The sequence below is a fragment of the Megalops cyprinoides genome, chromosome 4 (assembly GCF_013368585.1).
Source record: "Megalops cyprinoides isolate fMegCyp1 chromosome 4, fMegCyp1.pri, whole genome shotgun sequence".
In the NCBI taxonomy this organism is placed as follows: domain Eukaryota; kingdom Metazoa; phylum Chordata; class Actinopteri; order Elopiformes; family Megalopidae; genus Megalops; species Megalops cyprinoides.
This window is the reverse complement of record NC_050586.1, coordinates 23586113-23604421: the sequence shown is the minus strand read 5'-3', so window position 1 is coordinate 23604421 and position 18309 is coordinate 23586113. Positions and strand designations below refer to the sequence as shown.

The 18309-nt window shown below is 37.6% G+C and overlaps 1 protein-coding gene across 1 annotated transcript; it reads right to left on the bottom strand.

Annotated features, from left to right (window-relative positions):
* Positions 1-5918: 5918 nt before the first annotated feature.
* entpd8 (ectonucleoside triphosphate diphosphohydrolase 8) lies at positions 5919-17183 on the bottom strand. Its single transcript, XM_036527322.1, has 10 exons — positions 17049-17183; positions 11685-11842; positions 11290-11407; positions 10134-10284; positions 8667-8826; positions 7926-8156; positions 7439-7702; positions 7007-7117; positions 6575-6709; positions 5919-6470 (listed from the first exon to the last, which is right to left on the bottom strand). The coding sequence occupies exons 2-10, from the start codon at positions 11811-11813 to the stop codon at positions 6276-6278; spliced, it is 1494 nt and encodes a 497-aa protein (XP_036383215.1). The 5' UTR covers positions 11814-11842; positions 17049-17183; the 3' UTR covers positions 5919-6275.
* Between the last annotated feature and the right edge of the window lie 1126 nt (positions 17184-18309).

The window sequence follows — 18309 nt, the reverse complement described above, 5'->3', positions numbered from 1 at the left end:
ATCAATAAATACAAATAACTAAATGTAATTGAGGAAGTGTACAAACTGGAAATCACATCAAGCTAGGCAAAGGATTCCACAAGACAATGAAGAACAGGTGGCAGTTTGGAGTACCTCATTGATAACATTCGACTTATTTCTTTTTGAAACCTCTGAAAATGTTATATTGTATATGTTACAATTGTATCTAAAACATAAGTGTTCAAAAAAGGCAAGTTTGCATTCTCTCTGTCCCTAAAAGCTGTGATATTGAAACAATTATGTTTTCACAACACAATAACTCCTTCAGGTCCACATATAAATTACATTGTACTTGTACTAGAAAAATGCTACATAAGAACAGTACATCTTTGTGGGATCATCTAAACCTAACACAGTAATCAAACATGGCCTATCATACAAGGGAATCAATGAGACACTGCAGGCAATTAAAAAATTACACAACAGGGATGAACCCCATGTCCTTTGTTTCTAGGAACAACCTTAACCAAGCCAAAGTTCACCTGTAATTATTAATTTATGACGGCCACAATTGTAGAATGATACTTGCACACCGGAAATGCACAGGTAGCACAGTTTCAGGGCGTGCCTGTGGGTTGGTCTGTAATCCTACTCAATGGCCTCTTATCCTGGTCTGGCAGTTTCTATATTTAATAAAGCCACTTCGTTTGGCTTTATTATCTTTGTAAGTGGTACTGTGTGAAAGTGTGTGCCAAATGAATAAAGACAAATAACTGTAAATGTCACACGAAAAATGTAAAAACTTAAAATCACATCAAGCTAGGTGAATGATTCCACAAAGCAATGTAGAACTCTACCTCACATGTAAGTCACTTTGGATAAAAGCATCTGCCAAATGATTAAATGTAAAGGTAAATGTAAATGTAGAACAGGAGGCAGTGTAAAGTACCTCATTGATGACAATGGACTGATTTTACCTGAAACCTGTGAAAATTGCCCTTTAGTGTAGAAGGCATTTCTGATGTTCAGAAACAATGCATTAATTCTGTTTCTAAAATCGGCATGATTGAGGTACTTCCACTGCATGTAAGTCACTGGCAGAGGGATTAAGAGACTCACTTCAAAAAGCTGCATACCAGCTGTGGTCCCCAGGTACACAGGTTTGTCCCTTTGTTTCTCTGTTGGGATGGCTGCCTTGGCAGAATCCAAGCACTTGACCAAGCTTTGCCCAGCACTAGAGGGGTCAGAGGCATAGCTGGAGATCCCGGGTCCTGAGGAGAGAGATATTTGTGACATGGGTTTACAGTTAGAGTGCGAGTTTCAATGTAAAACCCCATTTACACCAAACCTGGTTTAGTACAATACAAGTACTTTTGCATTATTTATTTTGGTGTGAGAAGGCATAAAACCCACTATTTCACCTACCATTTTCTGTTTTGAGACATAGTCATGAAGGAATTTAAATTCTATTTTCAGTGCAGTGAATGGAGATGAAAAATGGTGCTATATGCATGCTATATGGTCTGTTACAGGCTATATAACAAGTGGCAATTTCTTTGCCTTAGAAATTTAAGACTGATCGTGTTTTATAGGATGTTCCCCAGCTCTCTGTTCTTGGTGCCACACTGTTTGTTATGGTAATTTTAGGGTTTCAATAAATCTGCTGCAACATGCCCATGCTTCTCATTGATGATTAGCCTCCATGATACAAACGTATATAAGAATTTATATACATTCTGTACATAAGAATACATGAATATACATAAGAATATATACATATATACATACATGTATATATGTTCATTCATACATGCACTTATAGCAAGCATCACTAAAAAGGAATAGACTGCAAACCCACTCCTTTTTTAAACCTCCTTGGTCAGAAGTTGGGTGAAGAGAAAGAAGAAGAATCCTCTCAGTAGAAATCAGAGAGACTGGCAGCAGCCCAGAGTAAAGCAGGGTCAATGGGCTGGTGAGAAAAGATGTGAACTGATGTGAAATTGGTGAAGCTTTACAGTAAGCACAATATGAGCTGTTTTGTGAGCAGAGCTGAGTAGCACTGACCGTTGACATCACAGACTAGAACTTGAGAGACCACTGAAACTGGGGTAAAGTATCTCAAAGGTACAACAACAGTACTCCACTGAGGTTTCATCACCTCAGGTTCGGAGTCCAATACTGGAATTACTTCAGTATGTAGACTGGCTTTAAGATTAGATGTTAATAAAGATTGTTTGTTTACATGATTCATCAATATTTTTTGACATTTTAAAGTCCATGATGATGGCAAACCCTCATGTTTACAGGACTGTTTTGTTTGTGGAAGTTTGGAATGAGTGGAATCTCTCAATTTCATACTGTGTGCTTGCATTATATTATATTATTTTATATTATATTATATATGTTACAATTGTATCTAAAATGTAAGTGTTCAAAATGAGCAAGTTTGCATTCCCTCAGTCACTGAAAGCTGTGATATTAAAACAATTCCAACTCTTCCAACAAAATAACTCCTTCGGGTCCACATAAAAAAAAATGCTACTGTTTATTGCCTACTCTTCTTTTCAGTCAGCAAACTTGGCACCACTGCCCAGCCTTAATATGAGGAGCAGTTAAATGATTTTACAACAAGTGTTTCCCTCTCATCTCGTAGACATTGTTTGATAAATGTCAATTAGTGCAGAGGTACCATTTAATTACTCACTGCTATGAAACTGCTATTACACCGAATGATCAAAAAACATTTTTTTGAAATGCATATATGGTATGGTATATATATATATGGTACGCATACAAGATTATTCATTTAACTTAAACAATGAAAACTGAACAGGCACTGTTCAGAAGCTATGGCCATTTTGGTAGACCTCTGTCACAGCCAACAAGAATTATGAAACATTCAAGTTTAGGAACAGGAAATATGTTCTATAGTAGCAGATAGTAGGACATATGTATATTTTAGCATGATATGAATTTATGTCAGGAACTCCCATTCATATTCTATGGTGAATTGGTGTGTCGTACAGCATTTGGTATTTCAAAAATAGTCATTTATTCACATTGATCAATTATGAAATTTTATTTTGGCAGTTCAGAACATGGAAAAGGTATATTAAAGTATTTTATTTTAATAGTGTATACTGAGATACTTCAAGTGAGGAACCACATGTGGAAGTTTTGTGAATTAGTCAGGTGTGGCTCCTCGCATTTAAAAAAGCTTTTAAACAGAACAGAGAGACCTGGAGCATTATGTCAAAATTATTTATCCAAAAAAGTATATGATAAAAAAATCACAGTCTTCCAATTAGCACCCACTTCACTGCAGCACTGTAATGAAGACACTGTACTGTGTTCATTGTGCCATGGGTCTTGCAATATGACAAAATAGCAGCTGCATTCACTTGTATTGGAGGACTGCCCTCATCTTGTTGCAGCACTCCTGCACAAGTGTACAGGTAGTTGTGGTGAGATAAGGTTCATCAGCAATTCCAAAAACCAGAGTTGTGTAAAGGGGAAATGCATTAAAAATGTATACATGCCAAATTAAAAGCATGTGTCTGGCATGTATTAGGAGAATTTAAATTAAGTCCATTTCATGAATGTGACATCTTCACAAGTGCACAGCAAGAGTTTCCCACTTAGTCTTTGAACCTGCAGTCTTCTGGTGGCGAGTCTTTTTATTTATGCTACGCATGTCAAAGTCAGTGTTACACACTGATCATATCCAGGGTTGAAAATTTTCTATATGACACCTAGCAGCCAAAGATGGGGTATAAATGTATGCAGCTAACTAGACTAATTAAGACTAGAATACACATCAGCCTTTCAGCAGTTGAATTTAGCACCTTTACTATAACCAGGTCTTCCTACTGTCTCCTATGTATTTCTATGAAAGGAGAGGGAGGGCTTCAATTGAAAGTCTTCAGTATTTTTGAGTATGTTGATATTTTGAAAGGGCAATGCCTATGTGAACTGGTATTCTCTGTGAGTAAAGTGCAGAAGTGAACACATAGGCAAGACACTGCAGAAGGAAAACAATCAGGAAAATGGTCTGCTGGGGTGGAAACAAGAACTTAGACATAGCAGCAAAGCAGTGGAACAGAATGCCACACCGTTTATTTCCCATAGATTAACATCCCCTTACTAAAAACGGAATCCAGAACCTGTATTTGATTTTTAACGTACGAAAGCCAAAATGCTGAATATGCACCACAAAGGCATTTATAGTGCACTTGATTTGTGGTAAGTGAGTTCTTGGGCACTACAACAGTACGAGAGACATTAGGGTGTTTTATTTCTTTTATTCCAGCCTCTGTGCTAAGTGGAGGGGGACAGAGTCAAAAACATGCAGCCTCAGACATAATATGCAATTCAATGTTAATTTGTTTATTTTTGTTTGAAATTATTATTTTGCAAGATTTGTCTGCTTGAATAACAGTGTCATGTAGGAGGGTATTTTTAGATGGAGGTGCTAGGTAAAGCATTAAGCAAAAAAATATAGCATAAAGAGGTACTGTATAATAAATAATACTCTGCATTCCATTGGTTTAGCTTGGCACTCCTGGTTGCTTTATTTGCTTTGATGGACAGCCTTAACCGTCTACAAATAATGACACCGTCACAGAACTTTCAGATATCACTAATCTATTGCAGTCAGATGGCAAGAGTATAGCGATATGAACATGACTTTTATCCTTATTGGATAATTTCCTTTTGGACTGAAGCCAGTGTATTACATCGACAACAATGTCACTCCAACATTGCTTATTTTCAGTATACAGGCACATTCAGTACAAGGTTATTCAAAATAAATACATCCATCTGTGTATATGATCACAATGTACATCTTTACATAACATGTTCACAGTCTTTCAGGGAATGGAAAAAAATCACCTACATCTTCAAAGATATAATCACCGCTAAAAAATACACAGTTTGTGCATTGTGTATTACTCTGCCACAAGTTCTAGATATTATAATACAAAGGATACACAAAGGATACAATGCACACACTACAATCTACCTCCAAGCCCAGAATGTTACACTTCTAGCTCCACACATTGCACCCAGACCTACAGTACAAAGAAACATTCTTAAACAAACAAAACCCATACAGAAAGTATTGCATGCCACTGAATGTCATCACATCCTAATGGAAATATAGTAATGACCTCATCCATCGGTAGTACTACAAAGCAAATCTATGAGCACAAGAAAAAAATTTTAATGACAAGAACAGACCATTCAACTTGAATAGGCTCAGCATTGTGGAGTGTATCTAGCCCTGTGTCAACCTTGGTCAAGAACACTCTGACAAAGGGTCTTTGCTTCCTGTACAAATGTAAACGACTCCATGGATTGATAAATCTCTTTTCTGATTACCAGTTTCCACCTATTTTGTTTTGTTCAACAAAACTCTTCTTCAAATGGTTTCTGCAATCTACTTTATTAATCCCTTTTAATTTTTTATAGGCCCAAGTTAAATCTTATGGAGTCTCCTTTCATTGTCTGCCTTCATAACTGATGTGTTTGATATCTGGAGCCAGTCTTTATGAATTTTGTTTGCTATTCTCTGGACTTTTTCAAGAGCTTCTATGACCTTCTTATAGTGTGGGGTCCAAAATTGGACATGGTACTCAAAATAATGTCTGACAAAGGCATTGTCTGACAACATTATAGTCTCTTTTTATGTGATGTCAATACCTGAAACCTCACAAATTTCCCTCAACACCAGCTAGCCAGCTTTTTTCTGAGAGGTTAATCAAATTATTTGAATGTATTTTCCTAACAAATTTAGGTAAACTCTGGTAATAAAGTAATAATTCATCAGTTAAGTAAGTAAATATAAATTACTATCCAGCTTTTGCTTATATTATTTGCATTCACTTAAATATTCAAGTAATTAATTGTATTTGACCCTAAAACAATTAATTTAACAACTTATTATGGTTCATTATTTGACGCAGTCAGCATATATCGGGCGGATATTAACAAAATAAGCAGAAAAATAAATAAAGTTTTCTGCTTGTGTTAGCAAAGAAATGCCTCCAATAAACAATTTCTTTCATATGGAATTACTGCAGACACCTTGCAAAACATGGCAGAATTGCATTCGATGTACTGCTCAATCAAATAGTTTGAATGTCAATCAGCATATAGTGTTACCTGATTGTTCCCTGTCATAGTCTTTTTTGTTTCAGTTCTCAGGAATCTAGAATACCCATTTTTATTACATCTTCTTCAATTCCAGCAATCTGTCTCTCATAGACTGATAAATCTATGTAGATGGATGACCAGCATCCTATTTGCTGCTCTTAGTAGTCTGGATTCCATGCACATAGAACAGATACAACCACCAGACAGAGGAAGAGGGCAAAGACAATGAAGAAGACCCCAGCCGCCCACTGCCCGTGCTGTACTCCGGTCACAGTCACAGGGTGCTCAGATGGGAGCAGGTTAGTCAGATTCAGCATGTAGCCCAGTGTCCAGCCGATATCCGTGTCTGCTGCCTGATAGAGACACACATGAGATAAGTGAGATATTGTTGCTTTTAGGTCAGCTGTTCAATGCCAGTGCTTTTAGGTTTTGAGGATAAGACCCATAGTATTCTCACCGTCCTCTGGAAGTAAATGTTGCTCCAGCTCTGGTTAAACTTGTAGCCGTCCAATAGTATAGTCATAAAGTAGTTGGCTGAGCCACAGTAGTCCTGAAGGTACTTCTCCTTCTCTTTTGGATGCTCTGCTTTCACCTGTATGAATTAGCAATCCATCATTATTACATTACTTATTTGGTTGGCAGATGTCCTTATCCAGGGCAATGTATGGAGCAGTGAAGAGCCACGCTCAAGGGTTACAAGATTATTTCCTTAATGGCTATACTGTTCTGTCATTCATAGTCAATGGCAATGGTCATCATTGTCATTATTGTCACCATAATCATAATCATCATCAATATCATTCCTGATAGTTCAACATCACAGTGCACTGAACATTGTAGAATAAGAACATGACACTTGTCCACGTTAAATGAGAACAGTAAATCTTACCGTTGCCCAGTCCTTCTTGCAAAACGAATCTATGGTGCTGAGCACCTGTGGCAGCGGGGCCTGAGGGGCCAGGCCAAGGAAATTGAAGGTGTAGAAGTACGCTGAGAAAGCCTGAGGGCAGAGGGAGGAGGAAGGATGATGACATGGAAGTAGTGATGTAGAGATAAGTACCCCATTTTGTTGAAATGTTCAACCACAATATATATTCAGCTTTAAAATTCATATTTAAATTTACAAATCTAAAAAATCTTCATATATAATTTATTAATGTTAAAATATTTTAGCTGCTTTAGAATGATGTAGAATTAATTTCTGTTATATGTAATGGAAAGAAGATGGAGAGTTGTTAACCCTTACCTTTACCTTATGTTAACAGATATTACTTTTATCTAAGTATAAGGATGTACAGCTAACATGGTTAACGAGACTTACAAAGAAGTGTCCATTGACAGGAGGTTGGTAGACACCGTTAAAGGCACAGTCAGGTGGGAAAGAGCAGCCACTGAAGTTGAAAATACTCTTCACCAGGGTGAGACATTTCATGGGGTCACTGCTTCCAGAAAAGGTGACCTTGCTGGTAGGATCAAATGTCCCCAACGTCTCTACACAAGGAGAGCTGTAGATGTCACCCAGGGTCAGTGTCAAGTTGTAGCCTTGGTGGTAGCAGGGGTGTTCAATTGGCTGGGTTGAGTTGGTCTGTGAAGATAATAGCCATGAATGACTTTCAAGTGGCAAGAGTGTGCTTCTGAGACCAAGGGCTCAAGGACATCTGTGTGATTTGCAGTAGTGTTGAAATGCAAACATTTCATCAATGAAAAGACAAGCAACAACCAAAAGTTTCTTATCATAGATCACTATGCCAGTAACAAGTTTGCCTTTGTAATGATGATTTGGCCTTTCTTATGATTAGCCCATTTACCTTGTACAGTTTGGCTAGCAGCTGCCCCATGGCCTGATCCTTTCCATAGCACAGGTAGCTGTGAGTGTAGACACTGTAGTCAAACCCATATAGGCGGAGCTGAGCTGCTGAGGCCGGATCCTTCATTGGGTCTTTTGGGGTGAAGGCAATCTGGGTGGAGGATCCTCCCATGTCCAGCGCCCCAAGTATCTTCCCTCCCTTGGGCTGCAGCCACTTACCTTCGAAGGAGTACTGCCACACAACAAAGTATAGAGAGACACACTCTAATGCTTCATCTGCCTATCCCCCCTGACCAGTTAGTCTTTCATTTAACTAAATTACAAAATTATTTATTCTCTCCTTTTCTCTGTTGGTTTCATTCATTTGTTGGTTTCATTCATCTCCAGCAAGGTCAAGACCAAGAATGTGACCTGAGGCTTAGAACAAGTTCTGATACCAAGTGCCCCCACCCAAAAAATATATAAAGTCCAAAACAAAAAACAACATCAACTCTCGCAGACCATAATAGGCAGACTACACTGCTGCTTTGCTGTCTTTGTCCTCACACCCTCATACATTGCTCTTTACTTCTTTTCTGTTCATATACCCACTGGCCTGTCCTAAATGCTGCAGAACAACCATATAGAAAACACATAATCAGAATAATGAACCATTACGCTACTTTTTACTCAATTCTGCAGTTCTGTACCATCAGCATAGGGGGCTTTGTCTCCTTGACATCTTTCTCAAATTCCCACACACCTTGATGAACCCCTCCAGCAAGTAGTTGATGGTAATCCAGCCGTAAGCCCCCTCTTCTGAGCCTGAGAGTATTCTTGCCCCACGGAAGTTGAAGGGGTAGTTTTTGATTGTCTTTGTCACCTCCATCAGGACCTGGTCAGACTGTGTTGGATTTTGTACTCTGTAATGAGATAGAGTGACCATTTACATTGACATTTGCCTGCTGATTCAGGTTCTGACTTATTGGTGTATTTTTATTTATTTTTATTTTTTCCTAGGACTTGTTTTTGCAAAGATTTTTTTACATTTTACATCCCAATAGTGCATATAATTTTTTTTTCACAGCATATTTCACAAAAATAACCTCATCAGAATATTAAATTATGAATTGCAAAACACCTAAATGAGACAAACAGATGCTGTTCAGCTTCAATTTGTTTTACCATTGCTTGTCAGTTGGAAAAATAAGAGCTTTTTGTGATTATTTTTGAACAGAGGCTACAGTTGCTAGGAGTGCATACTTTTGTTCAGAACCAACCTGCACTGAAAGTACTGTAAGTTTATCTTTATTTCATGTTTAGTTAATTGAAATGAAAACGTGAACCACATCCTGGCTGATTTGTTCATAGATCTGAATCATGTGATAGTGAATTGAGCCTTACAATGAGCAATCACAGGTTATATACCTAGTGGACTTGTTATGGAGTGCAAATGCATCTCCCTTTCTGTGATCAGGTTAGGGCCACATTTTTGTCTGTTTGATTCAATATGGTTATTTTCATACATTTAAATAGTCTCCAGAACCAAGGAGCTTAATAGTTGAAAAAAGCACAAGGACTAAATCTTTTCAGCACACCCTGAATTGTGAATTGTTCCTTCAGAACGGTTGATGACATGTTTGGAGGGCACAGATTGTCTTATGAAATGAATAAGAACAGTCCATCTTTGTGGGAACATCTAAACCTAACACAGTGATCAAATATGGCCTATCATACAAGGCAATTAATGATACACTGCAGGCAATTAAAAAATTCTGCACGTCTGTGAGTTGGTCTGTAATCCTACTCAATGACCTCCTATCCTCACTTCTAAATCACTGTGTGAAGTCCTGATGCTTGTTCTGATATTGTCTGGCAGTTTCTATATTCAATAAAGCCAATACATTTGGCTATATTATCTTTGTAAGTTGAACTGTGTGAAAGTGTGCGCCAAATGAATAAATACAAATAACTGTAAATGTCACTCGTAAAGTGTAAAAACTTAAAATGACATAAAGCTAGGTGAATGATTCCACAAGGCAATGTAGAACAAGTGTACCTCATTGATGAAAATGGACAGATTTTTTTCTGAAACCTGTGAAAATTGCCCTTTAGTGTAAAAGGCATTTCTGATGTTGAGAAACATTGTATTAATTCTGTTTCTAAAATCAGCATGATTGAGGTACTTCCACTGCATGTAATTTACTGGCAGAGGGATTAAGAGACTCACTTCAGAAGCCGCATACCAGCTGTGGCCCCTAGGTACACGGGTGTGTCCTTTTGTTTCTCTATTGGGATGGCTGCCTTGGCAGAATCCAAGCATTTCACCAAGCTTTTCCCAGCACCAGGGGGGTCAGAGGCATAGCTGGAGATCCCGGGTCCTGAGGAGGGAGACATTTGTGACATGGGATTATAGTCTGGGTGCGAGTGTGAATATAAAACCCCATTTACACCGAATTTAGTTTCAGTATTTTAAATTGCTATGGTAGCAAGCACAGTCATCGGGGGATTATTGTGAGTACCAGTGTGGCATATTGTGCCAATCTAGCCATTCTCTTGTATAGAGTTCAAGTGCAACAGTGTGTGCAAAGTCCGTGAGAAGGTGGTGCGTTTTGTCGCATTTTATTTTACAGTTTTGTTTTGAAACTGAAATTCTTGTGCACCACTATCTCTTCACCTAGGCTATCTTTTCCTCAGACCCGTAGAAATACTAGCTAGCCAGCTAAGGCTTTGCAACTCTTCACCACTGCTGGACCAAAACACCGTCAATCCACTGACCACCGTCGGATTGTGAGAAGATGGGTTGATTTGCTTTTATGTGCGGAGTTTTTATCATGCTTTTCTAGCATTTTTAAAATATGTGTTCTATATAAGTAAATGTTCTGTATAAGTCTATATAAGTCTGTAAGTGTTCACACACATACATACATACATGTATATATATTCATTCATACATGCACTTATAGCAAGTCTCACTGAAAAGGAACACATTGCAAACTCACTCCTTTTATAAACCTCCTTGGTCAGAAGTTGGGTGAAGAGAAAGTAGAAGAATGTCCACAGTAGAAAGTAGGAATGTAACAATATACAAATAAAAAAATGCTGATTTATTATTTAATAAAGGGCATTTTTTCAAGTCATCATTTTTATTCGTTTTTTAATATCGCAATAAATATCGTATCATGGACTTTTTATCGTGGTGTAATCATACTGTGAGTTTGTGGTATCGTTACATCCCTACTAGAAAGCAGAAAGACTGGCAGCAGCCCAGATCAATGCAGGGACCATGAAGTGGTGAGGAAAGATGTGAACTGATGTGAAATTGGTGAAGCTTTACAGTAAGTGTAGTATGAGCTGTTTTGTGAGCAGAGCTGAGTAGCACTGACCATCAACATCACAGACCAGAACCTGAGACACTACCCCTGTGTTGTTCTGTTTGTTTCCAGGCCACTGATACACAAAGAGGGCAGTGTGAGTGGACCCAGCATCAAACACCATTCCAAACTGAAAAAGTAAGACAGAGTAAAAACAATCATTGGCCATGCTGCACAACAGTTACAAAAAAATGTCACCAGAGGAATATCCAGAAGGCTTCAGAAATGAGTACATCCAATTTGAACTCAGGGTGGAAAAAAATATTTTCATGCACTATTTTCATTAATCCTTTGATTTTTTTGTAGACCATTATCAGAGTATGTACTACAATTATATACATACTTCATAGATCTTCAGCATTTAGAGGAGTGTGAAGGAGAGTAAAATAAAGCATATATGTAGTCACCTGAGAGCTTGGAGGCAGCTCCACACTGTGATGTTCAACCAGAGTGAGTATGAGAGCAATGAGACTCATACATCCCACGGCTGCCACCAGTGCACCCACCAGTGTCTGTTTCACTGCTTTCTTCCCCATTATACTCACACGGACAACTGTAGATGGAGCTGTAACAATACAAAAAAGTTATGTATCCATAAATCGTGTCACATTCTTTTCATTAAGTACTGCTTCCAAGGCAGTTTCCTTAAATTTGCTGAAAATTTCTCATTAATGTATAGAGCGTCCTATAAAGCATCCACTGATGACAGTATACAAATATAAATTAATAATATATATATATATATATATATATATATATATATATATATATATATATATAATTAATAATATAATATAATATAATATAATATATATTGTTTATAAATATAATATATAAATAATATAATATATAAATATAAATATATATTGTTTATAAATATAATATATAATTAACTTAATTTTATCTTGAGTGCATAATTTTTTTAGCATGTGAAGATATTTTTTGTTTTTGTTCTTTTCTTATGAAATTCCAGAATGCCGGGCTAATTACAAATTGTTCTGTTTTGTTACTCATTTACATGCATTGGTATGTATTGAAACTGGGGTAAAGTATCTCAAAGGTACTTCAACAGTACTCACATTGAGTACTCAGATGGCTGTCCAGTACAGGAATTACTACAGTATGTAGCTTGGCTTTAAGATGGGATGTTAATAAAGATTGGCTGTTTGATGATATGACTCATCAATATTTTATTATGTCTAAAGTCCATGACAGTGGCACACCCTTACTGTTATAGTATTGTTTTGTTTGTGGAAGTTCTGAATGAGTGTGATCTCTCCATTTCATACTGTGTGATTGCATTATAATGGAATAATTCTTGGATAATTTTTGTTGTAAAATCATTTAGTTGGTACTCATATCAAGGCTAGATAGTGGTGCCAGATAGTGGCTAAGTAGTTTGATACATAGATACATATATATTGTTATATAATCTTTTATATTATTATAGTATAGTCTATTATATGGAATCATATATATATATATATATATATATATATATATATATATATATATATATATATATATATATATATGCATCACCTCTGACCCTGAAAGGTGTGATAATAGTTATAAGTTAATGTGATTAAGTTAATGTGAAAACCATTTGTAAACCTCTTACTGTGAGCACAAATAAAGAGTGGTACCTAAGTAAGTGCAAATTTTATTCAGGTACACACATACACACACACACACACACACACACACACACACACATATATATATATATATATATACATATATATATATATATATATATATATATATATATATATATATATATATATATGCTACTAGTGGATGTATATCCAAGTTGTTGCCCCAGAACACAATATGCAACTCATGTCTCTCAGCACAGTGTCAACTTGAGATGGATCAATATTTGGTCACATTCAATAGTTGGGACATTAGGGCTGTGTGTTTAATTCAGTCTATATGAACTTAGAGGGTGGGAGCTTCAGCCTGCCACAGCATACAGTACAAGACATATAACTGTATCATCACAATACACCCATTCATTCAAGCACACATTCAAAAGTACACAGATAATATAAACATAAACATGTACTGTAAGGTCTGTAATGTGAAGAAACAGTGATGGCACTTGATTGTAACATTCAGGGTCCTGTGTCCTATTCAAGACACTGCTATTTTCTTTGGTCTATGGCAGTGTTTCTCAGTCCTACTCCTGGAGCCCCCCTGTCCTGCATATCCTGTATCTATCCTTACCCCAAACACACCTGATTGAAATTAGTGCTCTTTCTCTTGATGAAATCAGGTGTGCTCAGCTAATCAAAAGTGCCACTGATGAGTTCAGTCAGGTAGGTAGAGCACAGAAAGATGGAAAACATGCGGAGCAGGGGGGCCCCAGGAGCTGGACTGAGAATCAGTGGTCTGATGATAGGTGGAGAATACCCCCCCCCACCCCCCCCCCCACAAGCCCAGCAATATCATTTCCAGTAGCAACTCCCATTAGGACTCCCCTCCAAGTACTAAACAATTACAGTCCTGCTTATCTTCACCCATTCAGTAGAATAAGATTCCATGGCTTCTGGTATGGTATTTCTGGAGGTCCAAAAGCACCACTAACCCACAGCAGGCTGTGTTTCATTAGTTGTTTTAGGCTAATGTTTTCTGTTGTATTTCCCCACTATTAAAACTAGGATATAATAAAAACAGCAAAATATGGATTACTACCACCTAGGTATGTGCATATGTGCAGTGAGTATTGTGTATTGAGTACAGTGATTACTGTGCCTTCAGTATTGTGGATTCAGTGCCATTTATAAGCTTACAGAGCATGATCAGTAAAATAGACCAAAGGATTGCCACCTCGAGAGGGCCAATTCTAGAATGAAGGTAAGGAGGCTGCATAGAAATGTTTTTTTGTTCTTGTTAAATTTTGAGCGTGACCCTCAAAAGCTGTGTTTAAGGAAATATATTGCAGGAGCTGGGAAATTTGGTTAGTACTTACACAAAGTGATTTACTTGGTTATTTTCAACTAGGTCTGCCAATAATACAATAAAATGCCTGAGCAGCTGGAAAGGTCTTTCTTTTTTGCCAGTAATTAAAAGGAAAATATTTGTGTTCAGTCAAAGCAATACAAATGAAGTTTCTGCAGGTGCATATGGCTACGCAATAAGAAGAATGGAAAGGAAAATGCTGTCCATACTGCAACAGAAATTCAGACTCCAAGGTCAATAAAAAATACCAATTTCATCTTTCAGCTGAAATGTAAAAGTGTTTAAATCAAAAATTGTGACAGCAAACGTTTCAGCAGAAGCTGTCATCAGTGTCATTCCGTTAATGAGCAAAGCCACAGGACCTCAACTAGAGACAGGCACACATTCTACATGCTACAGCAAAAAGTATGAGACCTTATTAATATTTGGTACAAATATTCCAAAGACAATGTCTGTATCTATTCCTTCATTAGCATATTGTTAATCTCTATTTTTTACTGTGTGCGTCTCCCATTTTAAATCCTGTGACCTTGTCCACCAGTGTGTACTCTGGGTTGCTGTTGTTCCCCTTCTGTGGCCTCTTTTAACACTGATGTATGTAACATTATGCCTCAATAATCTTACTATTTTGCCCATTGTTGATTAGTAGATTTGCACTGCAAACTGCCCCACCAAGTCAAAATCCTCCATTAGCAGATTATGTTGGTCTCTATGCATGTTGCCTGAGCAATGACATTAACACAACTTTGTGCTGAAGTGTTTGCCGCCACACTTTTCACCTAAGCACATTTTGTGCTTTTCCATGTAAATTGATGAAACTAAATATTTTCAATAGACCTTTGTTGCTGCATGCAGACAGCTTCGCTTTCTATTCTTACCCTTTTCTCATAAACGTTTACCAGCTCTCGGTACGAACATATTGTCCCATACACCATTCTAGTTTTTGACTGACAAAGGGTGTTTCACAAGGGCCTTATCTGCACAGGCATTGTCCAGAATATATCCTCCATCGTAGCCAAATTCATACAGTTTGAGAAATCAGACCACAACATTATCACTCAGCACCTAATACAACATCAGATGGACTGATGTTAGCACTTATTTATGTTCATGGTTTAAATAGTTTATAAATACACAGTATGATGATAAGGATATAGTGATATTATGGTGCATAATTTAAGGTACATAATTGAGTGTATGTCATCTGCCAAGTTACAGGTTGGCAGGGCTTGTGCCATACAGCCCTGAGAGACAGGGCCATTTTGGGACTTCCTAGAGAAATAATTACAAAGAAACTGAGGTCTGACTCATTGCAGACATTTACTACTGCACCCTCTAACCTCATTTAAAAATACTGAATATACCAACTTGTTGCAGGGAGTAGCTATATGTGTGTAATTATTCTTCATTTTGTGTAGAATAAAACAGCATCATTACCTTCTATTGTTTTCTCTTGAGGTAATTGATCAATTCACAACTGGCAAGAGCTTATTAAACAAATGAAACTACAAAAATCAATTATTTCAGGTTGGCAACCAAACTAACAGGAATACCAGTGCATATTATGAAGAGAAAAACAGGTGATGATGTTTACTCAAGGTGCCTGTGTCAGTGACATGGAGAATTACATTATGCAGGAGTTAAATTCTGATGCACATTAAATAATCTTGATGATCAAAGCGCCAATGGGAAGTTAATTTTGGACCACATTTGCCCCCTGGGAGGCTAGTTCAATAGCACTGTTGTAAGCCAAAGAACAACTTTAAAAGGTTTTTTTGAGAATTGTATCACTTTTAAGTCATAGCAACATTATTATTATTGCACAACAAAGGATTATAAATTACTTCAAATGAACTGCCCGGAAAATGCTGGAATACACACAGCAGAGGACTTCCGCTGTCTATTAATGTTACTAAAGTATTCATTAAGAAGGTTGAGTAAATGAACCATTTATTTATTTTTGAAATGGGTGGCTGTTTTATGGATAGCTTTTTAATTAAACATCGACATTATATATAGCTCTGTGGTGTCTTGAGTCTGTTCAAACAGAGTAACAATGTTTTCTCTCCTTTTCTCTCTCATATACTTCCCTTTAGTCATTTTCCAAGACAAATATAATTTTTTATTCATCAGACATCGTCTGTGATTTTTGGCCACTTCTAAGATTTTTTTTGGAATCAATAACATTCAGTGTTTGCCTTTAACCTGTCTTTCCAGTCCAGTTCCACCAACAAAAGATTATTGTTTTACTCTGAATTGTGTCCAGTAAAAATGATAAACCAATATGATGTATGAGTGTGGCTGTGTTCATATGTCACCTCAGCAGAATTACGGCTCAGTGAGTTCTCTGATCTGTCTGTATCTTTCTTAAATGTGTTCTGATCACATATGGGATATCATTACAGCTGATTGGAGACAGAGTAGGTGACTTATGATGCAAAAGGTGTACATGTGATGCCCCATGTTTACAGCTGATCTTTAGTTGGAGCAGGTCGGGTAAAGAATACAGTGTGTATACACACTTTCTCCAGGTCTCCAGTCATCTCTTCACTTACAGTCATTCTTTTTCTCCAGTCCTGCCCTAGGTCTGATAGTTACTCTATCTTCTCCAGAAAATCACAACTGAGTCAGCTTTTATTGACTGGACTATTCTTGGAACTACTTACAGAGTAACATAAAAGTAAGCGCCAGGTCAGTATTTATACTGTTATGCTAACCAATAACCCTGGCCTTCTCCTAAGTTCTCTGTTATGTATTAACAGTCTGCACTTCTCATAACAGCACCCAAGCAAAAAGGACACACTCACCCTCCTGTGTATTTCCCTCTCTATCTTCCTCACCCTCTGGCCACCTCTCCTTCAGACACAAGGTAAGTCAGTACTGTACAGTTGTTTTTTTTTTGCTGTAAGAACTTACAGCCTTTACTACTGTGGTTCAGTGTTCAGTCGTACTCTGTCTCTGTGCCGCACTCTCTCTTATTCTGCCTTTTGCCCTCTCTGTTGGGCTGTCCGTCTACGTACTCACGCCCACACTGAGGCTACAGTAGCTATCCCTATTTACATTGACTCTCTCTCACTCGCTCTCTCTCTCTCTCTCTCTCTCTCTCTCTTTCTCTCTCTGTCTCACACAAACACACACACCTGCACGTACCTGCAAACCAAACAGAACCACATGAGTTTATTGGGAGCCGACTTGACATTAACAGAGTGACTTTTAGGCAGAAACGAGTCTGGGGATAGCAAACTTATCTGTACAATATTACTTGATGGACAGCACATTCTGCAAAAACAAAAGTCTCAACATCATATACATTTATGTTTGCTAATCTTGGCTGCTTTTGCCTGTTCTTTGCCTTTTTTCTGCTGAATAGATACACTGTAGTTTGTCATCTAAGCAGCATGTTGCCACCAGTGGTCAAATGACCTGGAAAGGCTTGGAAATCTTGGCATAATGGTTCCATAATTTCATAGTGCTGATACAAAATGGAGAGGGTACAAAACGCTGAGGGTGCATCCGTGCAGTCCCAGTGGTTGCCCTTGTTTGCTGTTGTTCTTGCAACCAAACTGTGCTGAGTACATCACCATCACAATGCCCAGAACACCTGTGCATAATGTCCGTATCCATCCACTCGTCAAGCTTGCCGTGAATTACTGATTAAAAGCGTACAAAAGCTGGCAACACACCCCAGTGCTCATATCACAAAGACAACAAGTAATCACCAGCCGTCACGGTCAATTACAAATTTCTTAATCAGACGCAGGGATTGTGTTAATGGGGGTAAGATTTAACTCAGCTGTCTAAAAAATCACGGATCAGGTCTCAGGTGAGTACCTAATGACTAAGCTATGTTTTATTCAATTGTCTCCTGTCACGCCAACAAACAGAATTACGCACATACAGAACATACCCACAGTCCTTTGTCCTTTAAAATGCTATGACATTTCACATTCATTATTGTATCAGCTTGGTTTACAGACAGGGCTAATACATTTAGAATGGAATCAAAAAGTTAAAAAAATAGATTTTTCATTACTGATACTCTGAAAACAGAACAAGTTCACCATCGTG